Genomic DNA, 27,547 nt, shown 5'->3' with positions numbered 1-27,547 from the left:
TTCTTTGAACAAGCTTGTAGACTCCTGTCCAGTTATTTAAGTAGAATTTGCAAGATTCTATATATTGTCCATTATATACTTTTGTTTTTTGGAATTAATTTCTAACTTTAATTTCTTTGGCAGAGAAGGCTCAAGACATCACAAAAATACAAATCCCAACCTTCCATAGGATGGACCTAAAGCAGTGTCAAACTGCATTATTTGTACAGTGCAGATGCACCTTCAGGAGGCCTCAATCCAATTGCCTGTTCCAGCTAGGCATTGAAATGCAGCTAAAGGATCCTTTTATCCAATTCCTCTCCATTCCCTGGTTTGAGGGTTGGCTGAAGGCCTACATACCCTAAAGATCTTGGAAACTAAGCAGGGGCAGTTCTGGTTATTACTTGGATGGGAAACCTCAGAGGAGGATCTGGTGCTGTAGGCTTTGTTTCAGAGGAAGGAACTGGCAAAATCTCCTCTGAATATTTCTTGCCTAAGAAAATCCTATGAAATGCATGGGGTTGCCATAAGTGTACAGGCAACTTGAAAGCGCATTCACACACAACTGGCTTGAGAGCCTAACATCAGCCATGCAATCCTGAGCATCTTCTCCCTGGAGGTCCCAGGTCTTTGAAAAAGAGCAGCAGAAACCTTTGGAGTATCTGCTTCCAAATCTCCTCTTTGGGAGTCAGGCCTTCCTGAGAAGTTTGGCCTTCTTTGTCTGAGAAAGAGAGCAGGGATTGGGAAGGAGACAAGCAGGGTCTCATCTTTTCCAAGGTGACCAGGTCTGTCCTCGCACCAAGGAGGACAAGGTACCACAAATGTAGGATATTCCAGGAAAATGTAGGCCAAACAAAAGCTAAGAAACAACAACAGTCCTGTAAATGAAATGCACGCTTCTTCGTCATGCTCCAAATGGAGGACATTTGGGAATCCCTCCTGGACAGAAGCTTGGAATGTAGGATGTGTCCTGGAAAAGGAGGATCTCTGGTCACCCTGTTCCTTTCTTTGCTCCTAGCCTTACCAGGACTTTTCTGATGATCCTTTTTTTTCTGGGTGGATTGCTAAAACAAGGGCATCTTTGCCTTTTGTTGCCGTTCGTTTTTATTTAGCTGATGCTTTTTTGTTCCTCCTCTCCTCCTCCCAGTTTTGTTTTATCCCTCCCCACTTGCAATTTATTGTTCTTATTATTATTACTACTACTACTACTACTATTAGACCTTGTAATTCCAGCCCCAGTATGTAGAGAAAGCAGAACTTGGCCACGATGAACCTGCCTGAAAGAGACAAGCCCAGGATGACCAGAGGTCCTCCTTTTCCAGGACACATCCTACATTTCTACCTTCTGTCCAGGAGGGATGCCAAAGAGTCCTCCCTTTTGAGAATGACTAAGAAGCATGAATTTACATTTTTATATGAGTGTTTTTTTAAAGCTTTTCTTTGGCCATGTACTCCATTTTTTTAATGTCCCACATTTTACGGGTGCCTTATCCTCCTTTGCAATGAGGACATCTGGTCATCTTAGACAAGCCACAGGGGATGCTGGTGGGCTTCTGGGAGTTGTAGTTCAAATAAGTACTTTCCTCCAGGTCTGGAGGACTCCATCATTTGACAGATTTGGAGCATCTGTTGATGTTTTTTTCCTTGGAGAGTTTCACTTGCTCTTGAAAGCAGACAATCTGCCTTGATCTGGAGCCAAGGGGGAAAGAGACAGAGGATGGCAGTGCCCCTAGCTTGGCTCTGGGTTCAAGTCTCCACTGCATCTCCCTTTTCAACAGATTCTCCTTGTCCCAACTTTCTAGTGGAGACTCTAAGTCCCAGAATCCCCCTCTGACCCTTGCTAGGCAAATACAGAGCCTGGCAAAGTTATTTTGAGAGACTCTAAGTCCTAGAGTCCCACCATTGACCCTTGCTACATGTCAAGGCCTGGAAAAGGTACTTAGGGAGGACTCTGAGTCCCAGAATTCCCCCACTGGCCCTTGCTAGGGCCTGGCAAAGGTATTTGGGGAGGATTTCAAGTCCCACAATCCACTCCCCTTCCTCCACTGGCCAAACTATCTTTGCCAGGCTCTGGATTTGCCTAGCAAGGCTTTGCCATAAAACAGGAGAAAGAAAGAGAAGAGGAAAAAGAGAGCTTCGAAGCTTGCATTTGGTGGAGCATCCTTCTGTGTAAATTGTAGGCTTCAGTTTGTCCTTGTTGCAGGTGTTCCTGTCAGGTTTTGATACTCTGTGTGTGTGTTTGTGTTGCCATCCCATACATGAGAGAGAAAAGGAAGGAAGGGGGGGGGGGAGATGGCCTCTATCTAGTTCTTCGACAGTGGATCACCTTTTCTTTTTTGGCTCCTTAAATAAACCATCTGGAGTCAATCTGGGTGGGCAAAGGTGGACGAAGGTGCCTTACCTGCAGGAGACACTCACTCACTCACCTGGCTTTGCCCTGGGAGGTGAAGGAGGTGAGAAAAGGTGCAAGGGAAGGCTAGATGCAAGCCTTCCCTTGGCAAGAAGGCCAGATGACAAGCCAGAGAAGAACCCAGCTTCCATTTCTTTTAACAAATGAATTAAAAATAAAGAAAGAATTCCCTTCCTTCTCGTCCTTTTTGCTCTTCCCACCCTCCACTCCTGGGAGAAAGCAGGAATCCAACACTTTTGGAGCAATTCGCTTTTCAGAAAGCTGGAAGAACCATTCCCATGTGCCTGCTCCCCAAGAAGCAAAGAGGAGCAAGTTGGAGAAGGTTGAAAAGCACCCACCAGAGAAAAGCAATACCCCAGTAGGGCCATCCATGGGATGCTCCCTCCAGCCTCCCCTTGAATCCAGTGACTTTTTATTTTTCCTGGTGCTTCCTAAAACCATGTCCCTTGTCACCGTTTCCAGCTGCACTCCTACCCAGTGGACCCTTCCCTTGCAATATATCCCACTCAAAAGCATTTGCTTCTGAGACCTGCCAAGGGTTATGGGGCAACCGAAAAATCCAAAACACTGTGTAAGGAAACAAACAGGATGCATCCACACAGCAGAAATAATCTGATTTGATCCCACCATGTTATAGAATTCTGGGAATTGCAATTTGTTGTGGCTCTCAGACAGACAAGGCTAAATGTCTCACAAAACATTTCTCTCTCTCTCTCTCTTTCTGACTGCATCCACACTGTGGAAGTAATCTGGGTTGACCCCGCTTTAACTACCATGGCCCCATGCTGTGGAATTCTGGGAACTGTAGTTTGTTGTTGTACCAGCACTCTTAGATAGAGAAGGCTAAATGTCTCACAAAACTGAGACACATCTCTCCCTCTCTCTGGCTACATCCACACTGCAGAAATAAGCCAGTGTGACCCTGCTTTAACTGCCCTGGCTCCATGCTATGGAATTCTGGAAACTGCAACTCAACAAATGACAATTCCCAAAATTCCATAACATGGAGCCAGGGCAGTTAAAGTGGGGTCAAGGCGGATTATTTCTGCAGGGTGGATGCAGCCTTTTTAAGCTGTCCAGGGCCTCCATTTCTCAGCCTTCTCTTTCCTTAAACGGTTTTTAAGTCCTTCTTAAAAGGCAGCTGCAAAAACAGACTTTCCTTAACACCCCCCCCCCCATCTTGACCTCCATCTCTTTTGGAGGCAGAGGAGGCCACCCTCAAGCTTGGAGGATGCTGCCCCTTTGGGCAGGGTAGCATCATTGCAAAGGAGGACATTCCAGAAACAAGGAAGGACATGGCCTGATAAAGGCTAAAAACACTCATAGAAAGGCCAATTCTTGCTTCTTAGTTCTGCTCCAAATGGGCTGGGCATCCTCTTTTCCCAAGATGTATCCTCCATTCCATTATTTAATCCTGTTAAATTGAGTGTTAAGATTAAGTTGCAACCCAGACCTTCTCTTTGTGGAAATGTTTAACCACCATCAAAAAGCAGAAGCTGGTACCCTTTTTGTCTCCCTCTTGGAAAAGTTACTGGCTTGGCCTACAACTCCCTAGACCCTCCAACCAGCAAAGCCAGGGGCGTTAGGTGGGGGAAAGTTACTTAGTTGGACTGCAGCTTCCTGAATCTCTGAAGCATCATAGACCTTTCCAGATGCTGCGGCCTCCAGTCTTCCCAAGTAGAAACCGAAAGGGATGGAGATCGCATTGGGCCCCAGAGAACCGGTTCTGGAGGGCAAGCCAGGTTGGAATCTGCTTTCCTCCTGACCTGGGTGCCTGCTGGAGGCTGAACCAGGAGTCCAGATTGGACCTTTGTGTTGGGAGGAGGAAAGAAGCCACAGCCTTCCAATGCTCAATGCGTCAGTCTCCAAAAGGCAACTTTTTCTGAATTGGGTGCCCAGGCATCCTCCTTTTTAAGGAAGTATTCTCAGTTTCAGCCTTCTCTCCAGGAAGAATTCCAAATATTCTCCATTTGGAGCAGGACTAAGAAGCATGAATTTATATTTATATGAGTGTTTTTAAAGCTTTTATTTGTTGTGTGCTTTCTAATCTTTTCTGACTTCTGACTTTATTTTGAGGTGACATATGACTTTATTGTGGGCAGAACTGAGGTCTCCTTCCTGGAGTTTCTTGGGGGACAGATTTCCAGTTTCCACAGACTCTAGGATCAAGACCACCAAAGGTGCATCATTCTTGTCCTTTCAAGAACTGGTGGACATCCATATTAATTCTCAGATACCCATATTAATTCACATATTCTTCCTCACAGGATCCAAGGGATTCCCTGCCCGATCTCTCAATGGTCTTCAAACAAGGAAGGGCCTGAATCCAATTGTTTGTCCCAATTGGAGTAGGTCCATTGAGTCCACAGATGAATGGTGAATCAGCTCTTCTGTAGGATGTAGGTCATTGAGGATACCTACAAATCTTGTGTTTTCTTTCTGCTCCTGGTTGTAATAAATATTTTATTGTGAGGAAGGCCATGAGCAGAACTGAGGTCTCCTTCCTGGAGTTTGTTGGGGGAGAGGTTTCCAGTTTTACCAGATTCTAGGACCAAGTCTCACAAAACTGAGACACATCTCTCTTGGCTACCCAAAGGTGCATCATTCCTGTCCTTTCAGGAACTGAAAGCTTTTTCTTGGTACAGAAACCTCAGGTGGAGACCTGTTCTTAAGAAATCCAGCCTGAGAAATGACAGTAACAACTGTATTACTACTTCACTTGCAACTCACAGAATACTCCAACTTAATGGGTGTAAAGTCTGCTTCTGGATCAGTCTGCCTCTCCCCTCACTAATGATGGTAAGTGCCCACACCAGGCTTGTAAGAGGGTTAAAGAAGACATTAGAAGGGGCAGCCATCACCTCCCTGACTTCCATGGTGTTTTCTTGGCAAGGTTTGTACAGAGGGGGTCTGCCATTGCCTTTCTCTGATGCTGAGAGGATATGACTTGCCCAAGGACACTCCGTGGCTTTATATGGATGAAATGGAATTGGAACCTGGTCTCTAGTACTGCTGTCCAACCCTCAAACCGCTACATCATGCTGGCGCAAGGCCTTCCTCCCCCCCCCCCGGAAAGTCCTCCATCTTGAGTGTAACTAAGAACCATGCATTTTTATTTCTAGGAGTGCTTTTTAGCTTTGATTTGGTCACGTCCCCCATTTCTTGGGAATGGCCTCCATTTTGCAGTGTCTTCTCATCCATTGTTGTTATTAGGACATCTCTGGTCACCCTGAGTTTGGGGGAGGCAGTAGAGCTGAGAATTATAAAGACAGGAAACTGGAGTCCTCCTTTTCCAGGATATGCCATTCATTTCAACCTTCTGCCCAGGAAGAAATCCAAAATGTCCTTCATTTGGAGCAGGGCTAAGGCGGTTGGATTATGTATTTCTAGAAGTGCTTTTTAGCATTGATTTGGTCAGGTTCTCCATTTCACAGTGCCGTATCCTCCTTGCGGATGAGGCCACCCTGTCTCCAGAAAACCAAGGCTGGGCATGAAGTACATGGCCAAATAAAAGCTAAAAATACTGATAGAAATGTAAATCTGTGCTTCTTAGTCCTGCTCCAAATGCAAGACGTTTGGGGACTTTTCCTGGAGAGAGAATTGAAATAGAGGACATGTCCTGGAAAACGAGGATGTGCTTGGTTCCCCTCCAGAGGCCCCAGAGGCCAGCGCCAAAGCCAAGCCATTGGGAGGGAAAGGGCTGGCCTCCCTTGGTGGCCAAACAAGGGCCCAGCTTGTTCTCCTTTCCTGCCTCCGTGTCGCCTTCCACCTGCCTGGAGAGGCCAGGGGCTGCTTGGCTTTGCTGCTTCTCCAACAGCCTGTCGGGAACATCTGGTTCCAATTGGGATCCCCCACCCCTGCCAGCCCCCACTGCCCTCCAAGCATCTTCCTCGCCCAGCCTGGCCTCGCACCACACAAAAAATGACTTCTCCCTTTCTCTCTCTGTCTGCATCTACACTGCAAAGGTACCCGGGGAACGGGGACACAGTAGACTTAAGTTCAGTGGCTCACTCTCTCAAATGCTAGAAATTTGGAAGGGGGGGGGGGGGCAGAGTTCTTATGCCCTTATTTTTCATCTACCCATAGATATCCCCCCTCCACATATCCTGTAAGAGATTTTCTGGACTACAAGGGGTTCAAATTCTGCAGAGCTTGAAAAGATTAGGTTTCAAGGAATTTGGCCATTCTGGTGGAAGAATTCTGGGAATTGTAGTCTACCTCCACCCCCCATTTTGAAGCTCTGACATCTCACTTTTCCTTGTATTAGGGAGTTCAGATGATAACCAGGTTCCATCATGTCTTGTTCTAATGAAACCTCACTGTCAGGTGAGTTTTATAGCCTGGGCTCAGCCTCCAAACACAGACAGCTCCTTAAATGTCCACACTGCTTTAGTGTTAGGAAAAGACTTAAGAAGGGAAGCGGAGTGATTGCTAGGTGGAAGCACCCATTGGAAGGGGAAATGTATGGTATCCACGACCTCTTCATAACCTGGATAATGTTGGCACCAAATGTCTTGAAGTCTGGATTTCCCTCCTCCCCTCTTAATCTTTTTAAGGCCATCTTTGTGGCTGCTTCAGGCTCCTATAGGTCTAATTATAGTAAGCAGAAACAGGATGAGATGTGAATAGCTCAGTTGTGCACAGGAATTTGGGTGCTGCACAGAGCAGCTTATTGTAGCAGGTTCCCCTGAATATGTACACACACAATTCTGTGTGAGAGAGGTGAAGGAAAAAAACATGAGAACACCGCTACCCTGCCCCCAAGTCTGGTATAGAAATGTGTAAGCTTACTGCAGCAAAGGGAAAGGGTGAGATAGCTGGAAATTGTGTGGAGGAGCTTGACAGGATAGAGACAGGCAGGCATTATAACCAAAGACTAGTGGGAAACAACACAATTTTGCTTCATGGTTCTTTCATCAAAGACATTGGCATGACCTTAAACATAATAATGACACACTGCTTTCAATGCAAAGATCCACCGAACACCAGTAAGTCATTTCTACCTGACTTTTCCCACATGGAAAACACATTTGTAGAAAGCAGTATATAACTCATATGTGGACTGTGCATAACAAATTACCAAACCTCTAATCACGGTCTGAGTGAATAGGTAAATATTAAACAGGAGATGCAATGTAATGTTCAGAATTTAATATGATTCCGTTGGGCACATAAACCTAAATGTGACAGGATCCAGTAGTCTGGAAACTCTTTTTTTCCAGGTCTTTCCTTCATGTCCCCTAACTCTGGAATGCAAGTGCAACTCATTCTCTCCCCATTCTATCCCTTCCCCCTTCACTTTATTAAAAATGCCCTGTGACATCTTAACATATGAAATATGTATTTAATATAAAAAGAAAATGATCTGGAATGGTAAGCTAACCTTCACCTTCTTATCTACACATCGGGAGAAAAAACAACACCATTTCATCCTACCCCTTTGCAAGGAATTCAAAGCCATGATGCATGGTTGAGATTTGGAAAGGAAAACCCATCCATTGCACAAGCACAGGGAAATAAAATGGCAGCAAATCATCCAACACCCCCAGAAGTGATTGTCATCCCCATCCCCATGAATGTCAGCTGTGTGATTCATAATCGGGCCTCATTCCTGGAGCCTCAGCCGTGAGGGACTGTGCAGGTAGGGAACAAGGAGCAGATTCATGCATTGGGGTTGTTCCTCATGAGTTCCACATCTGCTTTCACCATCTCCTTTACCAGCTCCTGCCAGAAGGAAGGAAAAAATACACACAAACACACAAGTTAGGAGCTCTCCATAGATTAAACACTATGTCCCCACAATATTACCTCCTTCTCTTCCAGAATCATTTGCTGTTGGAAGATTTTTGCATTCTCTTAGATAGATAGGGATTTCCTGCATGCAAACTCCCCCCCCCCATTCAAACTAACCTTGTGACTTAGGTCACTCCCCCTTTGGGACTAGCATTGTCTCTCAAAGATTTTCTCCTGCACTGCATGTTCTCATTTTCCTCCTCTCTCAACCTTTTTGGGAAAGATGGTGAAATAAAAGATTTTTTTTACCTGAACTATTCACTAGGTAGATTAGGATATAGCCTTTATGTATATATAGATTAAAGCCATTAGTAAACTTTTGTTTAAAGTACAAGCCACTTGTGTTGTTTTTGGAGTCAGTCTCAGTTCTTAGGGAAGCATAGTTACTCTGCTACTCTGCTGATTTAAAGCGAGACCCTAACTTAGCTTTGGTATTTTTGACATTTAAATATTTTTGTTTCCTTATCAAAGGCTGAAACATTTCCCCCCACTAATTAGTATCCCCTCCAGAGTGATCAGTTGTTCTCCTTTTCCAAGACATGACCTACATTTCAGCCTTCAGTCCAGGAGGAATTCCAAAATGTTCTCCATTTTGAATATGATTAAGAAGCATGGATGTTTATTTATGAGTGTTTTTAGTCTGTAATGTCCGACATTTTCCTTGAATGTCCTACATTTTGTTGTGCCTTGTCCTCCTTTTAGGGTTATGACATCTGGTAGCCCTGTATTCCCCCCAGTTTATGAAGGAATAGTCAGTTTATTTATTGTGCCCTCCAGAGCTGGTCCTATAGTCAGGTAGCCCGTATGCAGCAAAATTTTAAGGGACTATTAAATGTCAGCAAAGTATCACTTCTATTGCTTATTTCATATTTTTGCCACAACTATAGTGGGTGCTATTTGGATTTTCAGCCTGAAGCAGCTCAGGCTCTTTCTGCTACCAGGAATACACATGGATTTTTCTTACCTGACAACCTATTTTGGTGTTTCTCATCAGAACTTAATCCTTCTTTTTTGGAGGATATTGTGCAGCCTGTCTGCAAAATCCTGGGCTTCAGAAAATGCAATACTGTCCCACAATAGTTTATTAATTACTATTGTAACTGTTCTGTAGTGAAGTGCTGCATAAATTGCTCCAATCACTACTGAAAATGTTAACATGACAACTTCCTCTGTTCTGCTCACCAGCATCTGTCCCATTTTGTGATTTACAAAAAGTGTTGTGTTTTTTATAATTAACATTGGTTCTATACAGCCATGATGCAGATAAACATGCTTTGGATATGTCTGAAGGATTAAACCTGAAACATGTAACTGGAACCAGAGTTTGGAATTAATGTACAGTATTACTAGTAGCAGTGTTACTTTTAACACATTACAGTTGGCCCTCCACATTCACTGGGGTTAGGGTCACAGGACCTCCATGAAAGTGGAAAAAACACAAATAAAATGAAAAAGCCCACTATTTTTTTTAACCTGAAAGAAAACCTCTCTAGCAATCTCTAGGTCTTCCAGCGCAATTCTGTGGTCCACATCTGCCAGATGTTGACCAAAGAATTGTGCTGGAGAACCTACAGAGATTTTTTAAAAGTGATATAAGTAATTTTTATTTGTCACCTCTTAACACATTTGGGGAGATTTTAGGCATTTTTTTATCATCAGTAGGATATAATTTTTAAAAGAAAATCCAAAATTCACAGTACAGTAACACCTTTATTGAACCAACTAAGGCGCGTTACAGACCGCCCAAAATGGGCGGTCTCGTGCCGCTGCCGGTTGCTCCGCGAGGGAGCCGCAGCAGCCAAACTGCGCAGCTCCCTCGCAGAGCAAAAAGAAGTCCCAAAATGGCGCTTCTTTCCGCAGCGCGAATATGATGCTGCGAGGCACCAATGGTGCACTTGCAGCGTCATATGTGCTACGTGACGTGCGGACGCAGCGTGTCCGCTACGTAAAGATGGCGGCCCCGTGTGGAACAGGCGCCGCCATTTTGTGCGCGCTCCGCATGTATTAGGGTTAGGGGCGTCAGGAAGTGACACCCCTTTCTAACCCTAGTACGCGTGGAGCACGTACTTTATGCCCGTGTGTAACAGGCCTAAAAATCATAAAATATGACATAAATCTGACACAAAATCACATGACGTGAGCTTTTGAAACTTCACTGGCTTCTTCATCAGGCAAAGATGTTAAAAAGCACAGACGAGAAGAAAAGTGGAGATGCTGAGTTGCAGGCCTACATTTTGTCTCTGATGTTATTTCTGTTGTCAGTTAAGATGGTCTGAAGGGATCTCAATGGCCTCTTCTCTTCTTGGCCATATGTATTACCAGGGACAAAGGCCATTAGCAGCAGCAGATTAACTTCCATTGAGATCTTGGCTAACTCTGTCCTGTGCAGGGTTAAAAAAGTCTCCCCAAATACTGATGGGAACAAGTAAACTTCCATTGTAGTTTACTACAAAGAAGTATATTCAGGAAAATACTGAAGTCCAAAGTTTGATTTTGTGTCCAGCTCCAATTCACAGAATTGCTTACAAGTGAGACAGACCAATTAAAGTAGTGAGTAGTGCAGTGAGCCTCTTTTATTGCTCTATACATGGATTTCCAGATTTTTACCTTTAAAAAAGCCCAAACTTTAAATGTTGTGAAATGTTACTTGTTTCTGCTGTAAATAGAGTACACATTTTAAAATGTTTCTGAAACGGGCCGCCATATCAAGAGTATGGAGAGAAGAAAAGAGAGAGAGAACTTACGTCAAAAGTGACTTTGGGTTTCCATTTGAGTTTTTGCTTTGCTTTCGTGCAGTCACCTTGTAGAAAATCCTATAGGAAAGGAGGGAGGAGAGAAAAACCCAGCATCTTTATTTGTTTTTTTTGTAACTATTTGTAGAGGAATTTGAACCTCTTTCTTTCTGTCATACTCACACACACAAACACACAGAGCTAATAATAATTTGTCTTTAACAGAATGAAAGCAAGGCCTCAGACTGATTGCTTTCCAGGTTGCAGCAGCAGAAGAAAGACAATCTGATGGTTACAAAAGTGTTAATAGACGTTACCTCCCCCTAACTTCATTACAGATGCCTCCATCCACTCATAGTTTCTGGACAGTGCTAGTGCCTCTCTGAAATTTTCAACAACCTTCCCTCTCCTTCTTTCCACATTTTGCAATCCCATTTGAAATACTGTGGCTTACAATTCACCAGGAGGCAGCACTTCAGAATAGTTCTTCACAGCTTTCTGTATTTACAAGGCATTCTGTACATTAAAAATGAATGATTCTTGAATGGAGATGGTCTTGTTTTATGTTATCCCACAGTGTGCTACTGGTAGAACTATTTGAAATGAATGTATCCTACTATGACATTCTTACAGAAGTTAAAACAAAAAGTAAACTTGACACTATAATGTTCTTCAGGTACAATGCATGTGACCAGTGTTGATAAACCTAAGAAATGCCATGTGATAGATGAAACAATTATTATACAGTATATAAAATGGAACTACTGAATGTTTCACTTTCTTCATTAAGGATAAAGATCTGTTCACAAGTCATCAGATACTAGGAAATTCACAACAGAAGAAAGTCAGTAATTAAAGAAAAGACTGATTAAAAACTCTTCTGATAAACAAGGATTTTCTTTGTATTTACACTTACAGAGATTCAGAATATAGTCTAAACTTTACTTGTGAAAAAATATTCACATGAACTAGTGTCCTATACAGTGTGTACACCTTGCTCTCACCATAACAGTCTTTGTCATGGGCTACCCCCTTTATTTCCACACTGTTGGACTGCTGGAAGGGAATCCTGTTAAGTTCAACACTCACAGGCTGCAGATAGGTGTTATGATTTTGAAAATAACTCCAAGTAATACCTTTTAAACTGTATCACACTGCATGTGAATTTTGTTAATGCATACCAGAAATTAAGAAAGGCTGATGCAAGGTCATGTGAAAATTGTGTACAATTATTATTATTATTAACCTTTATTTATGAAGCGCTGTAAATTTACACAGTGCTGTACATGCAATCTTTTTAGTTAGACGGTTCCCTGCCCTCAGGCTTACAATCTAAAAAGACATGACACAGAAGGAGAAGGGAGTGGTGACGGGAAAGGGTAAGAAGTCCAGCAGTTCCTCTCTACCTCCAAGGCCTGGACCAAGGCAGATGGACTGGAGGGAGGGCTTGGCTTCAAAATGGAAGGTTAATCATTATCCAGGGAAAATACATACTCACAAGTAGGATAATACATATACAGTACATAGCAATACAGGAAATGGATCAATAAACAGCCAACAACAGAACATCAGATAGTAAGCGACAATTATGTGATGCCTGGGAAGGCTTCTCTGAATAGGATGGTTTTCAACTCCGTTTTGAAGCTGGTTAAAGAAGTGATGAGGTCTATTTATTCAGAGAGTGGAAATGCAACAACCAATTTAAAACTACCAACCTAAATCCATTTAGAATCTGGACAGCAGGATGTGTTAGGACTCATGTTTGAGAAAATATGTATAGTATCTAGGATTTACAAAAATGGCTAAAATTCCTATGTGAATTCTTATTTGGTCCCATTATTAGTTATAAAGCATTCATTACCATTGAGTGGTAAAAATCATTACAAGAAGATATATTAGATACAATTCAATGATCCCTGAGCAATATGAAAGGTTGATTTTGCAGTGCTATGAAAAACAGAATAATTACAACCTACAAAGGACAGTTGCAAGGGGGAATAGGGAATAAAAACTACTGTTCAGCTGCATTATTAACATGGTTTATGAAATGTGATATGGACCCATTTTGCTTCTAAATCTTGAACTCGAGCCTATATGCCAGTCCAGGAACAGACAGAGACTTTGTGCCAGCATTTTGCTTTCCTGACGCAAAATGAGATCAGAACAATTCTGAAAGGTGAAGATGCCCCCCCCTCTAAAAAAAAGGGGAGAGGTATCAAAATCAAAAGCCATCTGACCAAGCCAAATGCAGTCCTACCAGTCTTCCGCTTCTGCTGGCATTCAGTACAAAATGATTTTGAGTTCAAAGCACCATCTAGTTTGCTGTTTATTTGTTCTACAAAATGGTTTTGCTTTGTTGCCAATGGACTCTAAAAATACTCAAGATATTGGGGGCAAGACTGAGGCTGGGGGGGGGGGGGGGCAAAAAGGAGGAAATCCCACAGACAACTTTCTGTAGAATTCACCATGTTATGAATGGAGACAGATGCAAAGAACTCAACAAAAATACCAGGCAGCATTCTTGCTTTCACTAATTTGTCAGTAACTGAAAAACCAGTGAAGTGTTTTTAAAGTATATCTTTTAGAACAAAATAATCTGTATCTTTATGTTCTGTGAAAAGGAAAATAATGCTTACCAATTACAAATGTAAAATGTGAGTTACAACCTCTGCTTGGAAAACCAGCCTATGGAAAACCCGAGTACTTGGCAAAGCAGCTGAGAGCCAACAGCCAAATTGTTGCTGTTTTAACACTACTGTACAAATCTCCCACAGATTTAAATTCACTTAACTGTGATATGATCTCTCTAGGACAGGAGAAAAAGTGAGTTTATCTAGCAAGGCTTTTAAAAAACCATCCTCTCATTTTGTAATTGCAGTCTTAAGTGTCAAATACTACACAATTACATTTATTTAACATGATCTTGGCATTTTGATTTGATGATCTTAGTAAATGCACATACTTTTGCATCAAAGAACCGATTGTTGAGTGTGGTCTGGAAAGAAAGCAATGAACATTGAGGGAAAAAATGCAACCATTTCTATGTCAATATCCCATTTCCTGAGTTCTGGATCTAGGTGTCATCATAGCTTTTATTTTAGCTCATTAGGTGAATGATCTGGTTACACTATGCAATGTATTACTGTTTAATTCAATTTTCTTAGCAAAGCATTTTGGAAGCATCATAGAACAATTCCAGGGTGTTGCTAACAGAATTCCAAGAAGGGATGTGTTTTGTTTATTTGTTTGTCAGAAACTTAAACCTAATCCTGAGACTTCCCGCAGTGGCTGGAAAGTACAAAGAGAGACATGTAAACAGGTAGGCTTCCCACAGTGGCTGGAAAGCACAAAGAGAGACGTGTAAACAGGGAGGCACGTACAATGGCACAGTATAGGGTGTTATAGCTGACACATCACTGTTTTACTGAGAACACAGGCAAACAGACAGGGTAATTTCCTTGAGGACATAATGAAACCAGTATTAAGTTCTGTCCAAAGAAGGAATTTTGTTTTAGTGGTAGTGATTGTTATTTTAGCCTGTCCTCAACCACTCTGTTCAAGTCCTGTAGGCTTAGGACCAACACATTTTAATTTAATGTGTGCCCATATACAAGAAACTCACAGCAGAAGTCAACAGATCAGTCAGTATTGCAGAAGAGCTGATAGTGCTTACTCAAGAATTTTACGGAACCATTTTTTCCCCTTCTTCAGGGACTGTGCACTTAAATAACCTTAGCTCCCAAATTTGTACAAAAGTTTCCTCATAAGAAAAATATTAATCTAAATCACTGGTTTCATGTAACGAATATTGTAAAGTTTGGTGAAACATTTGAAATGGGGAAACTTGAAAACCTACATTTGTGTTTGTATGAGCTTTTTGGACCCTTTGCATGTCATGTCCTGTAGGCTGTTGCAATGTCATTTTATTCCAGTCTTCATATGTGTTTGTTTTGTCTTGAATGTTTTGAATGGGTCTATCACTGTGGTTTGGCCCCAAACATAATCTTTTAGGACCCAAGGACCTGCTAGATAGAAATGATTCTGAAAGACTTGTGCCTGTTCTTCTTCATAGTCTGTCATCCAGCTTGCAAAACGTGGAAGCAGAGGTAGTTTCTACAGTTTGAAATCGGACCAAGTTGGGAGTTTCTAGCTGAAACTAAGGGGTAGTCTTGAGAGTTGATTATACAATAATCACCACTGCCATCCTCCTGCTCCTGCTCTTCCGATAATGTGGCACATTTCAAGCAGCATCACATTTTGTAGCTGTGCTACTGTGATCCAATCTATTACTATTTCATTGCCCAGACCTCACTGATTCCTGGATTCTTGGGTAGAGGGTGACAATAGTCATGACAACAACAACAACAACAAGTCTGCCTGGGACTCAAGGTGGCTTACAAACATAAAACAGATACAGCTAAAAGTACATATCATATAAATGTTAAAATATAATGAAACTATCAATAGAATTAAGAAGCAATCACAAGCATGCCTATTAAAAAGGAAACACAACAAATCGAAACAATTCAGCATATTACTGAAGGTGTTTTTCCCATATACAAAGGCCTGCAAACCAAAAAGTCTTCATTTGTCTAAAAAAATATCAAGAAGGGTTTAGCCCTGCCAGGAAGGGAGGTCCAGAGCCTGGAAGCCAACACTGGAGAAGCACACATCATATATCTGGAGATCTGGTGCTGTATGAATGGATTTGTTACTTGCCAAAGGAATACATGTTTGTTTCAAATAAGTACCACTTTCCTATTTGAAAATGAAACTTTATAGGGATGCCATACATTTCTTTCATGGTGGTCTTATCTGAAGGAAACTAAACCTCATACTGTTGCCCTTAATAACTATAATTCTACAATGGGAAATGTGTAACAATATAGTAAATATCTGCATCGTTTGTGGATCAGCTGCTTTGTTGTTGTGTGCCTTCAAGTCAATTCAGACTTATGACAATCCTAAGGCAAACCTATCACAGGGTTTTGTTGGCAAGATTTCTTCAAAGGGGGTTTGCCATGGCTTTCCTCTGAGGTTGAGAGTGACTTGCCCATGGTCACCCAGAGGGTTTCCATGGCCAAGCAGGGATTGGAACCCTGGTCTCCTAGGCTCTCAATCAGCTATTACACATCTGTAAAGCATCCATTCCCAGACTGATGTTCCAAAAAGTTCAATACGAATCACCCCAGTCAGCATGGTTACTTAACAGTCAGTTATGGAAAAATACAGTTCAATGTATTTTACCTGACAAGGCTGGAATCTAAAAGGAAAAGCAGTATCTTTAGGAATTTGAAAAGGACATCTATGAAAGGCATTCAGTTTTAATTTTTCCCCTTCATTATTTTTGAAAAACAAAATTGAAAAACAAGCAGAATACCAAGGCGATGGAGAAGAATGGGCATGAATTTTGTTCGTCAACTACATTTATTTTAATGTAGTGCAAAGTGGCTGATCTCTGCTCTTGGAAGAACAGCTTTTCAAAAACGTGTTTTAGGAGAGCGGTTTTATGAAAAGCCCCAAAGACTAGAAACTGCCAGCATTCCTACTCAGTTGAGATATACAGTGGGGTTCAGTTGCAATTAAAAGTTGTTATGTATAGGAACCAAAAAGCATTTCAAATCTTTTAAAAACTTGCATATAAATAATCATTATTTTTTGTGGCAGGCTCTGTGTGTGTGTGTGTGTGTGTGTGTGTGTGTGTGTGTGTGTGTGTAATAGTGGTGACTTCCATTAGGAGTTGATTCTGAAAGGTGCTGAGCTTCTAAGTCCTCCACTGCTTTCAAGTTTTGTTGACACTCAGCACATTTTAGGATAAGATCCCATTAAAATGCTTCCATGATACTGCTAAGTCAGTAAGAAATGAGGGAAAACAAAAACATCATTCACCCCAAACCTGTCTGTTAATTTTCATTCGGGTATCTCAAAAAAGCGAAGGGACATGGATCCTGAAAAGTAATAAACATACGCTTGATGATAATGGTAATGAATAGCCTTCGGCCCACATTTCCCACCGTACTGCAGTATATCAGCACAAATCGAAGCTGAATCCAGACCTCTCCTTTAGTGACAGGGAGTGATAAGAGACAAGCAAACAGCCAACTGTCTGGTTTGTTCAGGAAGTTAGGAACTGGTGGCATTGTCCATCAGAGGGGCCAAGAGAATGCCGTCAGTATTAAAACAATACTTCATATCAACCTCAGGGAAAGAGAGACAGTCAACAGGGGCTTTGACAAGCACATTGACAATGGAGATAAACTGGTCAGTGGAGCAAAACAGAGGGAGTTGGCAGTATGTGTCCTGTGCCATTTGGCGTTTAAATGCTTTGATGGAAACAGTGCACATGTTAATCAACACAGAGACATAAAGCATATCTATCTCTTTAGAGAGCATATGGAGGCGTTATCTTTGTGCTTATGTCAATCAAATCACAGAGCCAACAATATAAATATAGGCAAAATTATGTGACTGCTTCTCTTGGCCAAAAATTGTTCCCTACTCAGACAGCTCTCCAGTGGGAAGGCTACTCCATAGACCCTACAGTCAGCAATACTGATTTCAGCAGGCTTCAGATTAGCCCATTAAGGCCATCTTTACATCAGGAAGGAAAGTGTTACTCTTAGTTATGTTAAACAAAAGGAAAAGCTGTATTCCCAGTACAGATGAGACAGAAGTGATTTTAACTTTTCTCCTGCTCTCTCATTATGGAAACATACGGTTCAATTCATATTACATGGTGATGTGGTCAAGTTACCACGAGATGGTTTTATTACATCAGTTCCATGAGGAGAATTTATTGTTTGAATTGGCTGGCACTTAATAACAGCTGGCCACCTTTCTGTCAATCAGAAATTGTCAGTTCACTCTCATGTATTTTTTTATTTAGACAAAAATATCTTCATTGCATGCAAATGACATGGTGACATCAATATGTAGTGAGTTTTTCACACCCAAAATTAACCTAAATGCCCTTATCACTAGTACTGCTGTTTAGAATTATACATTTTGCCTCCCAGTTTTTTAGTAAATAAATATGCTTCTTTCTAAATTTTATGGAGAAATTATAGCTTGGCATGGATCTGAAATTCCAAATTCTGCAGATCATTTAACAAAATCTACATATTGTTAATAAATGGCACTGGTTTACATTATTATTCTTATTGTTGAAGCTGCCACTGTTATTTAGCAACCACTATTTCTCTGTGCAGATCCACCACTGATACCACTCTAGTATGTCCCCCCATATGACTGCATTTCTACCTCCTTTGCCTGTTCCCTTGATTCAGCCCACCTACATCATGGTTAGAGAGCCAGAATAGACTTGAGGCCTCAGTGGTGGATTAGGACTCTGGGAGATAAGGTTCAAATCCCTGTTCAGCCATGGAACTAGGCAAGTCACATTCTCTCTGGCTAAGAGGAAGGTAATGGCAGACCACCTCTAAATAAATCTTGCCAAGAAAACCCTAGCAGAGGGTCCCCATCACCATAAATCAGAGCTGACTTGAAGGCACATAACAAACATCATAAACACCACTTTTTCGACTTGGAGATTATTGATTTCTCAGATGATTATTACAAGGAATAGTATCTTGGCATACTAAAGTTATATCTCTCGAATGAAACAGCTACCTCAGGGCCCTAAACATCTTCCCAAATTATGTACTTGAAGCATCTCTACTTGATACATCTTGTATCTATGAGAGTGATGGATTGACCTGCTATTTGCTCCCTTCAAACTCTATGATGCTGTGAATATATAAAGCTCTTCCCCAGCACTGCACTTAATCATGGAAAAATGTCAGATTCTGGAGCTTCCAATACATGATAAATGATGTCACTGTGTTCTCACGGTACTCATAAAATTCAGTCTCTTAGATGCTTTAGAAGTATAAAGTCTGACGAACACAAGCACTTTAAAACATGTAGAGGGAGTCACAAGGCTGTGATTTATATGGATATCTTGCCTCAGTATATTTCTGAGGTGGGAGATATCTTCTCTTGACATTTCTGATTAATAGTTACAAGTCTTCCTGTCCCTCCTATAATCACACAAGGACAGTTTATGTTTCTGTGAATCTGGGAAGTGTGAAAACAGGCAAAAACATGAGATCTTTTCCTCAATGGAAAATCATGTTTTAGCAAAAATACTTGCTGTCTATTAGTTATTGATAATCAACAATGAATCTTGGCAGAAGGTTTCCCATGATTTTCAACAATAACGTGTAAAACTAAATATACTTTTATATGACTGCTGAACATTTCTAATAGGCTTTCCCCTGCACTGACTACCTTGTTGCAAAGCATATGATGAACAAAAGGGTTAAGGTAAAAGAAGGCAGGATCGTTTTGTATTTGGAACAAGTCTCCAAAATGTATCCCTCAGCATGATCAACAAAAGAGGAAATCCAAGCAATGGCCTTTCACATGACATCATAAAAGCCTAATTTATCACCAGCCACCAAACATCTAGAAAATCATAACATCCTTTCAGGAAAGCCATGTGCAAAATAATCAGATCTACTTTGATGACAGCTTTAATACATGAGTCCAAGTAGGACACTACAAAGAGTAACCCTTTGCAGGTGCTTGTTTACTGCTAAGCGTGACTTCACAGAGCTTCTCTTACACTTCTGTTGCATTCTTCATCCCAAAGAATATTTCTTGCTTCTCCTTCTATAGATACGATGTTCCAAATTATTACTATCAAAGTGAGATTCCGGCCTTCATATTCCATATTTAGAATCATATTTAGAGACCTGCAAGACTAAAATTGACTACGTTTGTATGAAGTGGGGGATCACCCAACACAGAAATAATTCTTTAGTAGCATAAAACTCTCAGCTGTATCACTCTTGAATCCAAGGACAAAATGGGGTAACACTATTTCCTCTGCCACTGAACTCTACAGACAGATAGCAGAACTGTAACTACTTCATGCCAAGGAACGTCTCTATTTGTTGAACAAGAAATTTTAAATGAGAAGGCTGACATAAAACTAATTGGATAAAGTTCCAGATATAAACCTATACCAATATACTCCAGGGCTAACCCAAATCATTTGCTGTCTGAGGTAAACAAATAAATAAATAAGATGCAATCCTATTCTCCATTCCATTTCAATAAACTGATAGATGAACCTTACTTCAGCACAGGGATCGGGACAGGGTCCTCCACAGGAATACAGCTCTGTCTGCATGAGGGGAAAGACTGGGCAGGCGCTCAAGAGGAGCAGTTGTGGGGTGCCACTGCCTCCCGCCAGCATCTGTCACTTGAGGTGTTTTTTTTTTTTTTGGACATGGGTTTTAGCTGATATCTAGTTATGCCACTGCATTAGGACAAGTCCAGTTGCACTAGCAGTTATTTTCAGAGTTAGCACAAGGGTGGCATGCTACACAGAGTTTTTTAAAACCATAAAAGCAGGTAGCTAAGGAGTTCCAAAAATATTTGTGCAACTGGTTGCAGTACTTTCTGTGCAACCTCTGATCCATATGGTTGTGCAATCAGTTCCACAGCCCTCTATGCAGCTCCTTCATGCAACGGCTTACAGAAAGCTGCAACCCAATGCAACTGTGCTAGAAAGGATTTTCACTCTGAGGTTTTAATACCCTGGTTAGTACTTGGATGAAAGACTACTGATGAATACACCATGAAAGAGAAATTCAACATAGGTGACACTGCAGAATTAATGCAGTTTGACATCGCTTTAACTGTTATTTTAATTAATATGCTAGCTTTCTCCTAACTTGGACCCAAGGAAGCCCACAAAAGCTTTAAAAACAAAACAACAATATCATGGCTCTATTGCATGGAATCCTGAGATCTGTAGTTTGTTGTGGCACCAGAATATTCTGACAGTGAAGGCTAAATATCTCACAAAGCTACAGATCCCAGAATTATGTAACATTGAGCCTTTGCAGTTAAGGTAGTGCCAAAGTGCAGTATTACCTTTGGGCAGGTCTACACTAGCCAGAATACTTTGGGCTACCCATGGAATTTTCTGGCCCCAAAGTTGCCTTGAATTCCCCTCATCACCTGGGCTCCCTGAAATGATATGAAGTTGCTGTCTACAAAGAGTCCCATTGTGTTGCCTGCCACTGCCTTCTTCAAAGGCCAAAAAAATGGTTCCTGGTGTCGATCACATGGCTGGGCACCTTGTTGTGACTTCAGTGGGAGTGACCCATACTAGTGAAGGCAGTGCTCCAGAGTGCTCCAGATTTTTTGGGAAGATCCAGAGCAAATGGTGAGTCTTTTAAATTTGCTTTAAAGCAGGGATGGATTGGATCACTGTGGGACTGCCCTTTGCATGTGTAGACAGTTTGCAGTTGAATTAGGCCTTTGGCCCCTGAGTTGTGGACAGGGTATGACATGTGGTTGGGGGGAAACCAGTACATTTGTCCCCTGTAGATCTGCCCTTAGTCTCTCATGGGAGTAAATTCCTAGTCTGGGAGCAGCCACTGAGAAGGCTTCTCCAATATTCTCACCAGGCATGCCTATGATATTAGTGGGACTATTCCTATAACCCAAGGAAATGTCTGCAATGGAGGCATCTGGCAGAGATGATTTAGTTACATGGTCTTTGCCTAATGCCTGATGCAGCTTTACTGGAGACTAACGCTGCATCTGCATAGCAAAAATAATCTGGTTTGACACCACTTTAACTGCCATGGCTCAATAAAATGCAATTCTGGGTACATACTTTGTCGTGGTATCAGAGCTCTCTGACAGGAAAGGCTAAATGTCTCTCAAAAATACAGTTCTCAGAATTCCATCACACAGAGCCATAGCAGTTAAAGTGGCATGAAACTGGATTATTTGTGCCATGCAGGTGCAGCCTAAATTAAAGATAACTGCATCACTGTTAATTAAACTCTGTTATACTTTATAAGATTTTTAAAAAAGAAAAACTGTTTTACTTTTTAATAATAATAATAATAATAATAAATATTTATTTATATCCTGCCTCTTCCGATTGAGGATCGAGGCGGATAACAACAAAGAAAATACAATATACAACAATAAAAACAATAAGCCCCACAAAAAACCAACCCAACCCTCCCTCAAAAATAAAAATTAAAAAAAAAAAAAAAAATGTTTTAAAAGTACATAACAATACATCAAAGTTAAAAACAAATTATAAATAAGAATAAGAATAAAAGGGGGATTCAATAGGTTCCGGACATTATCAATCGGGGAAGGCCTGCCGGAAGAGAAAGGTTTTTGCCGCCTTTTTAAAAGCCTCGAGTGAGGATAATTGGCAAATCTCTTCCAGCAGGTCATTCCAAGTTTTTGGAGCGGTGACAGAGAAGGACCTCCGGGAGGTCATTGCCAGTCTGGTCTTTCTAGATTGTAAGAGGTTTTTCCCGGAGGATCAGAGTGTGTGGGAAGGACTGTATGGAAGGAGGCGTTCCTTCAAGTAGACTGGACCCAGGCCATGTAGGGCTTTTACTGTTTTACTCTGAGCTCAGAAAAAGAAGTATACTTTTAACTAGTCTTTTAAGAGGGTACTAAAATCACCAACATAAGCTCAGTCCAGTCAGTGAACAGTGATCTAAATAAAAGCACATTAGAGATCTACTCAGTCTTGAGAAGCTTATTAAGTTAGATTCAACAATTAAAAAAAACACTCCAGGGTCTCTTCTAGTACAGATGTGACCAATGTCACAGTTCCTTATCACCTAATCAACACTTCTGATTTTAGATGATGACTTTGTGGTAAGGCCCTACAGAATTAGCTCTGTTCACAAGGTGCTGGACCTTTAAACATCCCATGAATATTGTTGGATAGACCTATGGAAAGGTTGTGGTTTATGTTAGGGTTCAGAAAGTGGAGGACAAAATGGCTTTTATGTTAGGGTTTCGAAAGTGTAGGACAAAATCACGATGAACAGAAATAACAGCTAGCGCTAGCAAAATTATTAAACCATGTGGATTCATGTTCAAGGTTTAAAAACCACAGACTGCCAGAAGCTAAGGAAGAATGACAACAAACAGATTACTACCATTATTGTATTATGTTCTTTTATTCTTACTGTGTCACAGATGTTACGGGACATGAGTGAAGGCAGAATGAAGATTTCTACAGAGCATGGGCTGGATTTCGAAAGGCTGCTAATTTTCATGGGCCCTGCTTGCATGGACCAGGGTGGTTCTGGGGCAGCCTGGAGTATCCTGGTCTCAGATCTGCCCTGATCTCACCCCCCTCCTCATTACCTGTCCCTCTGTTTCTGTGCCGTAGTGGCTATCTACACAGGTGTCTCACTGAGCAGCCCGGTGTATCTGCCACTACCAAGGGTCACTGGCTTCTGAGCAGGTCATTTTACTTTGTTTTAAGATTGTAATACCCCAGTTCCCTGGTGCTGAATGTGCTGGATTGTCCAGACTACGTGCACCAGAAATGGGGTTTGGGTTGTACATAGGATGGTGCCAGAATAGGCGAAAAAGAACCTTTTGGCCCATACAGACAGTGCCTTAGCTGAACTTTTTAATACAACATTCTCCCACCTCTCTAAAGTCAAAGGTTCCCTGTTATCTCACCATTAAATAGAATCTAGCTATGACCACACTGTACTTATCTTTTTGGTCTAGAGATTTTACTTTCCAGGCTGTTTAGACTATGGATATCTGCACTTTCCATTTTTCTCCTGGCAACCTTATTGGGTAGATCCATGCTAAGATCTAATCAATAAGCCTCACAGTTGTAAGAACGTGCTCACAGATATGTATTATTAAAATATTTATACGCTCCACTGCTTTTTCAGGGAATCAGCATCATCACAAAATGAAGACAGTGTACATGTCAGTCTGTCCTCTCTATGAACTCTTAGTTTAAATACCTTCAACTGAAAAAGGCATTTTTGATCCACTATAAAAAAAATCTTGATTTTTTTTCACCCTCCAGCAAACGCAAAAGAACATTTCACAAAAGGAAAAACTGTCAATTTCAAATGCTTCTGCCCAAATTACTTTTATGTTCAGAAGAAACAGCAGCACAGGAGCATTCTCCAGGTTTTTAAAAAAGAATAATGGACATTCAGGCTGCATCTATACTGCACAATTAATGCAGTTTGACACTGCTTTAACTGTCATGGTGCAATGCAATGGAATTCTATGATTCTATGATTCATAATTTTGTGAGCTATTTAGTCTTATCTGCCAGAAAGCGCTGGTGCCACACCAAACTACAAATCCCAGGATTCCACAGCATTCAGCCATGGCAGTTAAAACCATATAAAATTGCATTAATTCTGCAGTATGGCAGCAGACTGAAATGGGAAGAGATCCCATCTGCTTTACTTTCATGTTGTCTGTGTGCTTCATCACAAGTAATAAGTTCCCTTTTTGATTTTCAACCTTCATACCCTCTGACTGTTCTCAGTTTGCAAGGACAATCCTGTCGTCACACATTGTCTCATATCTTCAGCTGCTATACCTCAGTTTTTGCACCCTCCTCCCACTTTCCCCCTTGGTGCTCAGTTTAGTTCAGTTGTTTGAAACTAAGTTCAAAGTGCCATTGTAGTTTTCACTCAATTCCCATAACTCCGCAGGGGGGAAGAGGAGAGCCAACTGCCCTTCCCAGTAGGCTCAGGCAAAGTCAAACTGTTGCAGCCCCTCCTAGCTTCCATGTTCCTCCATGATAATAACTTTTGCCAGGCTCTGATGTTGCTTGCCTACACGTGTCCCAATTTTCATCTAATAAATATTGGAGAGTATGATCCCTTGAGATATTTCATTAAATTAGAGACTCCAGGGGTTGTGGGGTCAGAGTATCAGCATGGAAAAACCAATTTGCAGAGCATTATTAGAGACAAATTTTAATTTTTTCTGCATTGTTTGCTGGCTGGTGGGGAATTTGAGTGAGCGGATTGCTCCTCTATGCCATCCAGAGAATGACTGCCATGCTTCCACCCCAAGTTTTTAAAAACTAAAGTAAAATTTTAAACTAAAAATGCTCATGCATGCCCTTCAGGGTGCTGGAGCAATTTTGTTATGCCCCTCTATGCCCAGGAGATGCCTTTTTTAATACCAGGAAGTAAATCAAATGCTAGCTTTTATAGAAACATGGGGTCCTGTGGGCCTCAAAAATGCTCTTGGGGGGCACATGGATTCTTTGATCTTATTGTGGATTACTGTATTTGCTGTCGGCTCCCAGGCTGCCCTACACACAACCGAAAAAGAAGTGTTCTCTTGGCATTCCTAGATCCTCCAGTGCAATTCTCTAGTTGACCAAAAGTCTTATAGGTGCTGGAAATGTAGAACTGCCCAGAGAAGTGTTCTCTCAGGTTAAAAAATAGCACCCTGTATTTGTGTTTTTCCCCACTTTCACAGGGATCCTGTACCCACTAACCTATGTGAAAGTTGATGGCTGACTGTCTTTGTTGTTGTTGTTATGTACCTTAAAGTCAATTCTGACTTACGGTGACACTATTTTAGGGTTTTCTTGGCATGATTTCTTTCAGAGGAAGTTTGCCATTGCTGTTGCCTTCCTCCAAGACAGAGAGAATGGCTTGCCTGAGATCCCTCTAACGGTTTCCATGGTTGAGCAGCTTTTGTCCTTCAGGGTCCTGGTCCAAGACTCAAACTACTATACCGCACTGGATCTTTAATTATATAATTCCTAATTAATTTATCCCTAATTAATAATAATGCTTACTAGACAGTTCTGTTGCAGCTACCTATCATATAGTATTTTTGTAGGTAGGGCATATCACATCTCAAATAGCTTACCTCACACAACCAGCAATCCCCAAAGTAATGTTTAATATGGGTTGTAGATTACCAGAGTGCATTTCAGAATATAGCAGGAAACCATTGTTATGTTCTGTGGTTTTGCTGCCAATTTTTAAGGTATGACATGAATTATGGACTGAGAACCAAACTTCTTTTTAAAAAACAATTATGGGATATTTCTTCTGTGCAAATGAAGTCCTTTATGGATATTATGAAGTGATCATCAGTAAACAGCAAAGAACAGAACAGCAAATAGAGCTTGTTTTCCAGTAGGACCTGTCTTTTCAAATTGCTTATTCTGGTAATGAAAGTCACGTGTTTCAGTAACATGAAATAGTTAATATCTTTATTAGGAACATGAGCTACCTTGTGACGGTGTAATTTTGCTTGCTGCTGCCTGTATGCCATGGCTGGCTCAGTTCTATTCTTTCTCAGTGCTTACTTCTTACACAGTTTAGGACAATGTTAGTAATACAGCGAAACACAATCTATATAGTTAAAAAGAATTTAAAATGTGTTAGAGACTCTTCTTCTAATTCCTCTCAATTTTTCTCTACTGTTTTTAAAATGATTTCCTTCTGCAAGATCTTTCAAAGCAGAAACAAAACGTAGGAGAAAAATGCTAGACCTGACAAGAAAAGCACCAATTAAGTTGTTCTCTGAGCTACTGCAATCTTGTAATTAACTGCTTAGGGCAAAGAGACGTGTTTCTCCTTACAAGCTTTTGAGTGAAGCCAGCAACGCATGTAAGCAAAGAATTTGGTATCTTCTTTGATTGGGAGCAAATTAATGCAGATTACATCTCATCTTTCTTTTCCAGTTTACACCCTGTGTATACTTACTGATCAGAATGTGTTCCACACCCATATGCTCATCAAACATGGACAGCTCATACCACAAACACAAACATCTCTAGGTCACCATTCTTAGATGTATTTAGGCAATGGGTTATTTCTGTCAGAAGTATCTAGAATGAATTTTTCACTTATCTATGTAATGTGAGGAGCAAAACATGGGAGAAAATCTCTGTACCATACCAAGTAAAATAAAGCAAATTTATTGACTTTGGGAATAAGTACTAATGTATGTTACATCTATGTTAGTTGTGTGTTAGTTTAAGCTCAAGTTCACCACTAATAAAAATCGTACTGACATTTCTCAATCAAAAAGAGAAAATAGCAGCAACAAACATTTGAAATGTGCCAGTTGTCAGAAATATACCAGGAGACATACCTAAGCCAAGACATAAACATTTTTTCCAAAAGTATTTGTCTCTCACTCTGGAGAGAAAAGTATTTGTTTTTTATCTAGATATTAGTGCTGATCCATGCAAGTAGTTATTAGTGCAAAAATGAAGACAACAGATTACTTTTTAAGGACTATGCTCTTCTTCTTTTCCCCCTGTGCCTGATTAAAAAGAGGCTGTCATACTTTGGCCAAATCATGAGAAGGCATGATTCATTAGGAAAAACAATAATGTTAGGAAAGGTGGAGGGATATAAAAAGAGAGGAAGACCGCACACTAGATGAATGGACTCAGTCAGGGAGGTTAGGGCCTGAATTTACAGGAGGACGGGAAATCTTCGAGGTGTCTCACTCACAGGCTCACCATGAGTCGGGATCAAAGGCAGTTAACAACATCCACTTTATTTATTTGTTTATTTATTATCTGTACTTCTTTTTAACCTCTTCTATAAGTTACCTTAGCCCCTTTCCCTGGTAAGTGGGATAAATAAGCAAGTAAATAAATAGACTGTAAGCTTATCACAGCAAGGATATAGTTGTTATTTTTTTTGAGGTGTGTGATGTCACTCTATAAGGCATCATTAATATTTATGGTAAAATAACATGATCATACTAAAGTCTAATATTCTTTATCTTGGCAACTGCCTACTCATTTTCAATG

The 27,547-nt window shown here is 41.0% G+C and overlaps 1 protein-coding gene across 2 annotated transcripts in view; it reads right to left on the bottom strand.

The window, feature by feature from the left end:
• Nucleotides 1-7,525: 7,525 nt before the first annotated feature.
• The window catches only part of GMDS (GDP-mannose 4,6-dehydratase), a 348,578-nt gene continuing 328,556 nt past the window's right edge, over nucleotides 7,526-27,547 (bottom strand). For both annotated transcript variants that reach the window (XM_042466035.1, XM_042466034.1), the window contains 2 exons: nucleotides 10,927-10,995; nucleotides 7,526-8,113 (listed from right to left, as the gene is read on the bottom strand). In XM_042466035.1, the coding sequence (XP_042321969.1) occupies nucleotides 8,051-8,113; nucleotides 10,927-10,995 (132 nt within the window). In that variant the 3' untranslated portion in view covers nucleotides 7,526-8,050. The remainder of the gene's footprint in view (nucleotides 8,114-10,926; nucleotides 10,996-27,547) is intronic.

The sequence above is a fragment of the Sceloporus undulatus genome, chromosome 4, assembly GCF_019175285.1.
Source record: "Sceloporus undulatus isolate JIND9_A2432 ecotype Alabama chromosome 4, SceUnd_v1.1, whole genome shotgun sequence".
NCBI classification, from domain to species: Eukaryota; Metazoa; Chordata; class Lepidosauria; order Squamata; family Phrynosomatidae; genus Sceloporus; species Sceloporus undulatus.
Note: the sequence above shows the minus strand (reverse complement) of the source record. Positions and strands in the feature narration are given on the sequence as shown.